General features: G+C 40.5%; 1 protein-coding gene across 4 annotated transcripts in view; it reads right to left on the reverse strand.

Annotated features, from left to right (window-relative positions):
• Positions 1-12,238, reverse strand: part of ZDHHC3 (zinc finger DHHC-type palmitoyltransferase 3) — a 33,950-nt gene that overhangs the window by 5,874 nt on the left and 15,838 nt on the right. For 3 of the 4 annotated variants that reach the window (XM_059848201.1, XM_059848204.1, XM_059848194.1), the window contains exons 4-6: positions 10,150-10,246; positions 8,167-8,248; positions 6,259-6,389 (exon numbers count right to left, since the gene is read on the reverse strand). In XM_059848201.1, coding sequence (XP_059704184.1) covers positions 6,259-6,389; positions 8,167-8,248; positions 10,150-10,246 — 310 coding nt within the window. Of the gene's footprint in view, positions 1-1,923; positions 3,581-6,258; positions 6,390-8,166; positions 8,249-10,149; positions 10,247-12,238 lie in introns of those variants that run through there. The other variant, XM_059848209.1, reaches the window with a different exon arrangement.

Raw genomic sequence — 12,238 nt, forward strand, 5'->3', positions numbered from 1 at the left:
CCCTGCTGCCATCTAGACTGGGAATACAAATTTGGAACATTTCTGGGCAGCAACTCCTCACTCCCTTCCCCCAAAAAACACTGCTCACCTGCTCCTATCACCATCTGCTAACCAAGGCAATAAGCAAGGTCAGGCTGAGGTTATGCTAATGCCAATTAGGGAGTAGTTCATCAGAACAGCCAGGGGCATACTTTCTCTCTCCCAACCTGACCTCACTAATCCCTTCACAGCATGTACTCAAAATAAACAGAAGTTTAATAATTGCATCTTGATCTAATTTTGGCTGCTGGCCACATGGTCAGTAGGGCATGAGGTTATGCCTTAAAAAGAATCTAAGGAAGATGGAAGGAATGGACAGCTGTTGAAAGATTTAACTACTTTTTAATTAAACTTTAAAAAAAATATATACTTACATAAATCTCTCACCATTGTTTTACAAAGTGAGAATTTTCTGTATTGAACCAACACCTCTTTCTCTTTCCCATCATGCAGCTATTCCACTTAATAAAAAATAAAGGTGCTTAGAAAGCATCATCTTTCCCTATTTCAAATTCCATAATTTTGAACCAATACTGAAAAGACATACACTGAGAAATAAAATATACTGGACATTCCCCTTTAAGTAAAAGGCACGACATTGCAAACATGGGGACAGTTAGACAAGGTTGACCTGTGACCACTGTGATGCTGTAGAATAATACCCATTTCTTCAATTACTGCCCTTGGTATCTGCTCCTGCCCAGTGCCAGAGGAGGATGGTGGGCTGCATGGTCTGACCCAGAAGCAATCTGCAGAACAGCTCTTGAATGTTAGAAGAAATGAATTAATTTCTTTCAATGCACTTTTAGGATGTGAAAAGAAAGAGCAAACAAAAAAGACAAGCATTGAGACAAACTGATGGTTAAGGAGAAGACACAGGAAGCACTGCCATTGGAAAATCATGATTAAGGCAGAAATTCTATTACAGCAGTTCCATCACACATTTCTGCATGGAGCACCATTTAGTTTTTTAAAACAGAAGTGCTCTGATTGAGTTTGTCCTTCAATTCCTCTTGGCCATACTAAAACAGAACCAGCACCTGAAATCAGGTAGTCCTGACCAAGAAAATACTTTCCATCAGCAAACCACAAAGCCTGCCTTTCTCATACTAATACTGACTTACTTTTAGTACCATTCATATTGCATCAAACAAAGCTGTACAGCACAAGAAAACCTGAAGGCCCTGGTTATCACCACACACATGACAGGTGCTGGTGGCATTTCTGTGATGGTGCCTCATTTAGAAGAGAAAACACATGGTTTTACTAAAAATCTGCATTTGGATTGAAACAAGAAAAACTCAGTAGTTACACATTTTTCCACAATGGTCAAAAGGCCAGAACAATGTAATTAATCTTCCTCCAGAACACATAGCTAATAAGGGTAGTTAAGATAAGCCCAAACTGGAATGTAGAATTTGTAATCAAAACAATTTTTGAAGCAGTGAACTACAGAGAGATTCATTCATTAGTTAATTGCCTAGGTGACTAAAACCTCTCCCCTCAATATATCTGATTTTGCACCAAGGCAGCTTTAGGGCCAGATTCTCTGCCAGTTCAAATTATCACCTGCACATGTCTCACTGGCTACACTGACCATGGCCCAAGATCCAGCTTAACAATTAAGGTGGGAGAGTTCTCTGAGAAACACCATCACATACTCAAACCAGAGATACAGCCTCTCCCAGCTGCTGAAATAAGCCACTGATTAACAGATCAGTATATTACCAATTAACTCACTGTTCAACTTAGAAGTTAAATACAAAAGTTAATTAACTTTTATATGCTTCTGCCTGCTTGCATACAGAAGTGAAAGTTCAGAAAACCATTACAGATTTTTCCCAAGATTTGGAACAAAGAAAGAAAGAAAGAACAGCAAACAAGTTTTTGGAAAAGTTTTATTGCATTTGTTTTCCATATGGAAGCATTAACAGATTGAAAAGATGCAGCATTCACATTACTTCCAAAATGAGACATCCATTAAATTTCTCTTTCCCTGATTTCCCTCCCTTTCCCCGTGGCTTTGAAGCAGTCTAAGCAGGTCAGTTTCCAAAAAAAATATTTTAAACCAAGGAAAGAAAAGATTCCTTGGAAGCCACAGATGCAGCTGATTTGTGTATTTCCTCTGTTTGCAATTCATTTGATGAGCCCATGGGAGTTGTGGATCAAAAATATAATAAAATTCCTGCCTGAACACAAGATGTTGTAATTAACAGTTGGAATTATGAATGGTTTAGCTCTACCCGTTTTTGGAATGCATTCTGTCCCTCCCACTTTTCATCACCACACAGTTCATAACAGCATGCATGCTCCTTACCATAAATATTTCCCAATTTCAAACCCTGACACATATATGTGCATGTGCTTACACACATACACATGTATGCATAAACAGGAGAAAAGATTTACAAAGCTCTAAACCAGGGCAAAGCTAACAATATAGAATCAACCACCCTGGAACACTTACACATCCCATCAATATTAGTTTTTATAGTAATCTGGGCATTCATGTCAGTTTTTCACGTTAACACTGTTTAGCAGGCATTGCTCTAACAAGTCATTTACCAAGACAAACACACATCAAAAAACATGATTCTGCTATTCTAAACACTTGAAAATTAGCTTGCTTTCTTTCCTGGAAGTGTAAGGCATGTAATAATCCAAAGAGTCTTCTAAATCTGCCACAGTTATCCTAAAGGGGCAACAATTTCCTGCACACAAGGGAGGGAACAGATAAAATAATACCAGAAAGATGGAATCAGTTCCGTGGCTGGAAGGAAAAAGGAGGGTGGAGTGAGAATTGGGCTTGGCAACTTTTAAGTACTTTAACTGTTTGTGATCACCAGGTCAACTGGCTCACTTGCTGGGCTGCCTTCTGGTCTTGCACCTTTTGGTACGTGAAGTATCTGTTTCCCTGTTCAAGTTCACTTATGAAAGAGCAATGTGCTCCTTCAGGAAGTCCAAAGGTGTCTTTGCAGGGCTGTTGGCACGCACATGTCATCCACAGAGCTCATCACAGTCAGGAGACAGCATGAGAATTTACTCAGAAGAGGTGGGTCATAACAGAGAAGAGAGGATTCCCTTCACATTAGTTATGCCATACAGAAAGCAAAGAGAAACAAATGCCAGTAAAGTTAATGTGATAAAAAAGAAAGGAAAAAAAAAAAAAAAAAGGGGAAAAAAAAAAGCAGCAGTTTCAGCCAGAGATATAGAATTATCTAAAATGGTGGAACACAGGGCTTTTTTTTCCTCTGCAATTATCAGCCATTGAATAGACATAAAAAAGTTCATTTTGCTTTTTGTTTTAAACATTCATGGAAAATTTGTAACAGTAGTGCTGTAATATGTTTCTATTTTAGTGGAAATGCTGGTCAGAAATTCCTCAGACCACATATTGGTATGGGTCTGCTTTTCCTTGGTCTGGTGTTGCGAATGGGCTAAGCCATGCTATAGAGAACGGATGGCCAAATACTGCTTTCATGTTCATCCATTTTGTTTTTTTAGCCCATCTTCTCTCTTCCTTTTTCAACTGTTCTATTCCCTGGAAACAGAAATATGACATTTTCAGTCAAATACTCAGGTTTTGTAGCTCTGGATTCGGGGAAAGGTCTCCTCTCAATTACCCCTCATCCAAAGGACAGAGTAAGAAAATACAAATGCACCTGCACTGCCTTTCCTTTTCTTCTCACTGTTTTATATTAAAAAATACTAAAGCTAGAAACTGTTCCTTGGAAATTGCTTCCATTTTCTTCAGATCTACATACTTCAGAACCATTTTAAGACTTGCCATCCAATTGCCTCTGATGTCAATAAAAAAAACCCCACCACTTAAAACCAAACAAAAAGTATGTGCTTTAATGGCTGAATGCATTATGTGCTAACCAGATGGAAAAGTTTTAGAAGAAACCATTACAAGCTTGTAGGGAAAAAAAAAAAAAAAAAAAAGAAACCAAAAAACCCACAAACCCAAAGAAAATCTCTGCAATGCTCTCAGATTCACCAAGCAAGTTCAGGAAGTGCCCATGGCTCAGTGTAGCTGAGTCTACCTGGTGCCTCTTCATGTGTCATTAGAATCACTGCTAAAACATGCACGGGCTGACAGCAGGGAGAGAGAGTTAATTAAGATACTGATTTGATGAAATCATTGGCATTATTTAGTAAAGGTTAGAGGCAGAAGAAAAATAAGCCATCAAGCAATCAGCTGAAACATTCACTAGTTAAACATTAAAAAGAAAATAAAAACCCATATTGTGTCTGAAGCCCGGGAAGTTAATTTGGTCTTTCAGGAAAGCCATTTATGCCTGGCTGCTACAGAAGCACAATGAGTAAGAGCAGTCACTGGAGAGCATCTCTCTCCCATGGGCAGCAGCAGTAGCAGCAGCTGGCAGACCACGCAGTTCCTTGACTCTGCATCTTTTGCAAGGCAAGGTTCCTCCTGACCTACATGTGCCTCCCACGCTACACAGCAATGCACTGCAATACATCTGTGTGCCTCAAATTCTTGACGCTGGGAGCTCTGATGAACACAACATGGGGCAGCTGCAGGAGTTGTGCTGATCCCTGGTAATGTCACCTCCAGAGACAACAGCAAAATACCAGGGTTCTGGGTCCCTTCAGGCAGAAAGGAACCATCTTGGCGGGACAGCATACTCAAATTGAGGAATGAAGTCTCCCAGTGACTGGAATAGAAAGGTGAAAAAAGGGCAACATACGGCCCTGTCTCTAAATGCAAATTAGAACACTGCAAGAGAGCACACCAAGAAGCACTTCACCTGGAAATATTCCTCTGCTAAAACCAGATTGCTTGCATACAGCTAGCTCAATGCTAGCAAACCAACAACGAGACATTCCATAGAGCAGAATCCTTACTGGTACACACTAAAAAGCCACCCAAAAATAAAAACCCACAACCCAACAGGGGAGACCATATTTCATTCCTTTATTTTAGAATGTGACATTGTTCCTTTACCATCTATGAGTCCCCAGAACTACACTGGAAGGGAAAATCTGGGGACTTATTTGGGCACCCAGCTGTAGGAAGCAGTTTCTAAAAATTCTTGACAGGTTCCCAAGACAGAGAAATTCAAATGATGATTTCACAGGCAGCATTGCTAACTTACACACTTACTGCTGAACACAAGCATAGCAGGATCTGTATCACACTGTACTTCTTCCTGGGGCTCTCCCCATCAGAAAGCACAGTGAAGTCTTCCTCTGAACACAGACAGGTGGAACACCAGCCTCTTGCAGAAGCCAAGCATTAAGGAAAGCACTGCAAACAAAGGCTCAGAACAATGGGCTCGTATGGTATATAATGCCAGTCACAGCTCTCTGACAGCAGCAAAAACATCTACTCTAGCTTCAACTGGCCATGGGCAAACCAGGGGAAAGAAACCTAAAGGAGGCAAGGGAGGAAAGAAGAGCTGTCCCTCTTTTAAGAGTTCTCTCCAGCCACTCTGGTTAATTCAATTACCTGAGCGTGCTTGGTGAAGAGTACAAGTATTCACAAGTGTGAGAACACCCCCAGGAGTCCCCGGCTCCATCTTTGCAGAAGTGGGCCAATACATGGATTTAGGACTGTAATATTACTATATAATCTCTACTATGCCATCTTCAAATCAGAGATGGCTTGGTGATTTTGCAGCAGTATCCAGCAGTTTCCATGAGTCTACTCCGCTCCCTTTTCTTTTTCCTTCTGGCAGGAGTTTTTGAACTGCTGAACAGGTAGCTAAGGCTGGAAAATCTCCTAGCCTAAAAGAAGTGTGTGTGCGTGTGTGTGTGTGTGTGTGTGTGTGTGCGTGCGTGTGTATTCCTCCCCCAACTTCTCATCTTGGCTTTCCAGCCTTTGCAGCACATAAATCTGTGAATAGTGACAACCAGGACACACAGCTGAATTTCAGACAATACTGATGTAAAAGCACTTCATTAAAGGAGAAAGGCTCTCCAATCCACAGGGACAAATACTCTCTACAGAATAACCCTAGCTACCTATGCCTACCTCATGGGAGCTACTGTCAACACGGCACCCCAGTCAATGCATATGGTACTCTGTATCCCACAGGAACCCTCAGAGCACTGTGCTAGGTCAGCTCTATTACACTGGATCTCTCCTCAGAGGGTACATGGGACTCCCTGTGCCAGGAGGCAAAACCATGTAACCCGTCACTGTTTCTAGAAATGGTGAGAGAAAGGGTAAAGGAGAGAGTGTGAGACACCCACCGTTTCATCAGTGCAGATGGAGTGTACTTGGGTCCCAAACATAACTGAAGTGAAGATGAGAAATAGCAGAGCCTCAAAACACAAGAGGATGAGTAGAATCACTGTAGTTGGTGGAGAGAAGGAACTACATTCTGTGAAGACAAAACAATGGAGTTGCAAAGGCAGACACCAAGTAATGCACCTGCTGCAAAACACCTGCTAAGCCACAAGTTTCCCATACTCAAACTATCAAATAAATAATATGAACAACATTCCCGGAAAGATACACAGGGAAGCTCTGACATTCAACCATAAAATGATCACTCCCTCAAATTTCAAAAAAAGTGAAAAAGCCCACCAAAACCCCTGCAACACTTCAAGACTGCAACTTTCTTTTCCACTTCAGTGTTTCCCCAGCACACCAACTAGGACGCCATTCTCCTCCATTTCATCTGGAGGTTCTCTCTCAAATCTTAGCCTTAATGGATTTTCCACAGTGATAAGTCCATTAAAAATCTCAAGCTGGCAGTCAGGACATGAGCACATGTAGCATCAACATAAAACCAGGGTGTGCTTTCCTTCATAACTGTTCTAAACCGTAACTAAAAGAAGGTCAGATTAAACCAAGTTCCTATTTTTCCTCATACTCTACTCAAAAGTGCAAACTCAAGCAAGAGCTGGAAAAAGAAACCCAAGAAGTTAATTAGAAAGGAGAAGAAGAAAGTAATGTTATAGGGCCAAAGTCTTAGTTGAGTGCTGCAAAGTTACAGCAGAGTGCTGTAAATGCCAGAACGTCTCCAGATTTTTCCAAAATCTAACACTCTCCCCAAAAGCCTGTATTTTTCTAATGAGATCTTAGCCTTAAACAGATAAACCATAATCAGGAACTAATACAATCTGCACAAACACAAGGCAGCTGGAACAACACATCCATCTCTCCTAACAGCTCTGTTCTGCTGCCTAAACCTGGGACAGGTAGGAAAGTGCTTTCCCCACAGGATCAGGCTCTGAGAAAGGACATAAGGGAAACTACCTTCTGATGTATCCTTCCTTTATGGCCCTGGCCACTGCAGTCAAGTGCAGATGTTCTCAGTGACTGCTGGCAGCTGTTTTGCAAAGTTTTGAAGCGCACAACAACCTTTTCAAATTCAATTCATGTGTGTATCCTCTGAGGTACTATGATCTAAAACCAGCCATTATATTGAATACCACTACTGAAATTCCAAGGGAAAAAACCCTCCTCCTTTTCCAAAAAGACTCACAAGCAGTACATACATGTGCATACATGTTCTTTGACACCTTGCTGTTCAACTCAGCATTACATTGAGGGTTTCCTATATCCATTTGTGGTTTTAGGAACATACATAGACTAACTTTGTGAAAATGTACTCACTGACTACTTGAGAGTGAATGCTGAGGTTTTTGGTTTCACTTTTTTGAGCTGCTTGGGCTCTGGTTTTGGTTTGTTTGGTTTATGTTTTTCTGAGGAAAAGAATTGTTTATTCTTGTAAGGGTGGATTTTTGGATATGAGTAGCATGTTTTCCTGGCAGTCTTGCAAGAATGATTCACAGTACCCTTTTAAAAAAAGCATACACATTCTTCTTATCTTTTGCTGGCATTCAGGAAATTAGTGCTGTGTTCATGTCAACAGCAGGTTATTGCACACATACTCCTTAGGTGTCTTTACATATCAGCTTTTTCCTAGGCACTATCAGGTCTAAGTTAAAAGAGGACTTTTCAGGACAGAGATTCAGCAGCTCAAAAAGAATTATGAAGTCCCAGGAACGATTAAAAAGACAAAAAAAAAAAAGAATAGAGATAGCAAAGCAGAACGTTGATAGCATTCCTCTGAAACAAGCCAACTGCATTTTAAGTTCTTATTCAAAGGATAATCTGTTATTTTAATAAGGTATTTTGTTTATACTCACTTGTCCAGTCTTCTTCAAAGCAGTACAAGAAGTGAAATCCCACCATGATTAGGGCATGCAGGGAAATCAGTGCTATATACATCTGAAAAATAAAGGACATAATACAGGTACCAAGCAAGTTCAAAGACCAAAATGCTTTATCTTCCCAACGCTTTATTTAAAAGCAGAGTGCTAAAACCAAACCAGAAAACAACTCCAAAAACCATCAAGCTCTCCCATCTGCCCTGAAAAAGCACCATGAAGCTGGCAAATGCCAAACTACACAGACGTATTCTCTCCTTACGAACAGCTCTGAGCAAAGACAAGGCAGATGCTGAATCCAACAGCAGCTGGATCCAAACCCCAGCCTCCTGTGTCCCAGAGTGGCCTCCTACACAGCTGACTGTCCTTACCTCAGCTCAGCACTGCACAACTTTCAGAAAACAGTACCACTGCTCAAGGTATCCTGTTGCCAAAGCTTACATCCTTGCTCTTGACAGCACTACAGTTTCCCAGAGAAACAACAGTCATTTTGTTTTAACCAGAAAATGCACTTTGTTTTCCAGTATGAGGTTCAGAAAAATTACTTTTTTTTTTTTTTTAAGTAGTACTTTCTCTGAGGCAGACACTGGCATAGAAAGTGTCTCTCAGGCTTTAATACTTCATACTTAATAATTTTTGGCTTAAACCAGGTCTTAGCTTTGTAATAAAAACTGTATGTAACAAAAAGTTAGAACAAAAGCTATGTGCAATGTTACACGTAGATTACAATTTACTAAGACAGGGCTAAAAAAATTACTCTTCTGAACCTACAAACTCTGACAAAGACATATAGCAGAAGTGAAAGAGATTTTGTAACAAGAAACACCTCTGGAAGCAGTAAAAGGCAATATGGGAGCATTCTGGTTTTCCTTGCACGCTGAGCATGCTGCTGTTCTTTCCCTTCCTCATGTGTCAAAAAGAATATCCAAGAACAAAACCGAACAAAACCAGCAATGCTTATTTTGTTTCTCTCAACCAGATTAAGTCTTAAATACAGTCTGCTAGAAAGTGGATATCAAGTTCTAATAGTAACTGAAATCCTTTTGAGAGGACTAGAACACCTAGCTCACTTCTCAATGTTAAAAAAAAACCATTTGCTCATAGGAAAGAAATAGGATTCATTTTGTTCTGTAATCCAAATCCTTGCAAACCACACCATAGAACACTAGGCCTGTCATTTAACTGAAAATCTCCTCCTTTCTGCTTGGTAAAATGAGAACATACTTCCTCAAACGTACAGATGTCTCAGAAGATTTATTAATAAAACAGAGCATCACTGAGACCCAGCCTTGTAATTTTCACACTACTCCCACGGGATATTTGCAGTTCACTTTGATGAAACACTTTTTAAACCTTCCAGAAATATCCACTGTTCAAGTTTGTACTCCTGTTTTCTTACTCATGATGCTACAGATTTAGTACAAAAAGTCAAGCACCTCCTCGGTTTTCAAGTATAAAAATAAACCACTTGCAATTAAAAGGTGGATAATTCTTATCCAAGGGGATGCAGACTTCCCACTCTTTCTTTGAGATGTGGCAACAGCTCTTATTACATGATGCCACACAGATAATTGTACAACTATAATGTTTAGGAACCCTACATATGGCCTGGGATCCTACCAGCCAGTGTTTGATGTAAAAGGATGGCCCCTCCCTCAAAGAGCTCAGCACCACAATACACTATTCACATTACAAAATAGGTGCTGAACAACCATCAATACAAACCTCAAAAAACCCTGACAATTGCTTCCTGTGATGCCTCTTCCTATTGCTGTGGATGGATGGAGGGTGGGGGGAGGTGTTTCCTAATTAGTGAAACAGAAGCCTGCAGCAGGTCCCCATAAAGTTCTTCCAAAACATGAAGGAAGAGAACGCCAGCCCTGGGAACTGCTTCACAGACTATGCACTACATTTCAGCACTTCCCACTGGACAACCTCAAGCATCACCTGCAAAATACTTACTGTAAACAGTACAAAGTACTTCTGGTTATTCTCTCCTACACAGTTATTGACCCACGGGCAGTGATGGTCCATTTTCCGAATGCACCTCTTGCAAACACTGAAAGAACACAGGTCTTCATTAATAGCACTTTTCATTCCAAGAACACAAGATTTTACAGGGGTTTGGGGGACAAAGAAATTCAATTAAAAACCAGAGGTGAAATCTGAACATAAAAGAATTTACTTGCCACCATATTTATATTTGTGGTTTGCTTACTTGACTAAGCCCGTTCAAAATCAATCATACAATACCAAACCACCATTGCAAAAACTAATGCCACACACCAGTGGTTCTTTCCAAAACATGGTTTGAACAATACATTCAGACAGATGGAAAAAAAAAAAATCTGTGATTTGTTTTAGTTTTAATCTATTTGGCCTGTAAAAACATCCACAGATCAAAACTAAACATAAATCACAAAGATACAAGACAGTAATGAATAAGGATACTTCTCAGAGTTGCTAACAACAGACTCAGGTTTATTTGCCAACATTTGCTGGTAGCAGGAATTTGCAATCAAATAAGGCATTAGGAAAGATTCTTGACATCAAGGTAAGCCACATACTAGCAGAAAATAACTGTGGCAGTCAGTCAGGAAGATGGTACCACAACAGACATTCAAGGTGAAATTAGATGTTAAAGCACTTCACAAAACCAGACTCATGAAATCAAAGTTCAAATTCTTGCCAGCGTGCAAACTGTGGCTGGAAGTCAAAAAATTAAAACATTATTACTTTATATATTACTCTGAACATCATTCTCTTGCTTAGTCAGTGACTACTTCAACACACATCATAAAGGAAGTCTTTTTCTCTGCGGCTTTCTCATATGATAGGAGTCGAAAGGCAGTCTCCTGATACCACATTGTACAAACAAGCACAGAAATCAAATATGAAAAAATACAAAACCCCAAAGCAAACAAACAATAGACCCAGAAAGGAAACAGCCATTCCAGAATAATTCTGGCAGCAATTAAACAGAAAGGACTAAGTGTTCTGCTAATTTTATTTTTCTTCCTATAGCAAAAAGCGTCTTGACCTTAATATAAATAATAAACTTCAACACCCAAACACTTAAGGGAAACTCAAACAAAAACATAAATATGTTCTTATCAGCATGTATGATAAATAATAGAAAATGTCTGTCAGAACAGCCTTTCACTCACTTTAATTGGTGGGAGGGGATAATCCCCAAGGATATGTGCTATGCCTGAAAAACAAATGAGTTGCTATAGGCCTGATCCTAAATGAAAGTCCAGGCAGGCACATCAGGAGCCCCTTCTCCTAAGGCAAACATGGGTGCCCTACTATCTGTCAGCCCCACGTGCAGTGGGAAACAAGAAAAAGCCTCGTTTTGCCAGAACAAGCAGCTTAAAATTATTTGGAGCTAAATGGGGTCTAAAATCAGCAGGCACAGTAAAAGCAATTTATCTGCCAGCTAATGTACTTTGTAAAACAAGTATCTCTCATTGTGATTAGAAAAAAAGGAAGGGGTAAGGTGAGGAAGATGGTGAAGGAGGAGGATGTCTCCCTGTGTGCAGGTGTGCACACACTTCCCTTGGGCTCTGGGAGAGAGGAGTACCCAAGCAACCCTCCAACTGCTCCTACTTCCCCAGAGGGACAACCCGAAGCAGCTACGCCACAGATGTGAAAGAGACAGGAGAGGAGGCTGGGAGGGGAGTTTTATTCCATCTATGCGTACCAAAAACAGTTGGATGACAGGCAGAACAGGAAGCTAGCTGGAGGAAAAGGAAACACAGAAACCACAACTAAACACTTCAGGGAGCAGGGATTGCCCATACTCAGACACTTCCCCCATTCAACCACCCAGCTTCCAAATGCTGGCAGGACTAGTTAGTGGGCACAGGGGACTCACTAAATAGCACATTCATCAAAAACACCCTGGTCCCTCTGGCATACAGCTAGCAGCATCTCCTGATGATGCATATGCTCAACCTTGGTCTTAAAGTCTAATAAATCTCCCTAGGCCACAAAAAAAATGTCTGACTGAAGATTCTCAATAGCATCAGTGGTAAGTGGATCACCTTCC

The sequence above is a fragment of the Haemorhous mexicanus genome, chromosome 1 (assembly GCF_027477595.1).
Source record: "Haemorhous mexicanus isolate bHaeMex1 chromosome 1, bHaeMex1.pri, whole genome shotgun sequence".
Taxonomy (NCBI): domain Eukaryota; kingdom Metazoa; phylum Chordata; class Aves; order Passeriformes; family Fringillidae; genus Haemorhous; species Haemorhous mexicanus.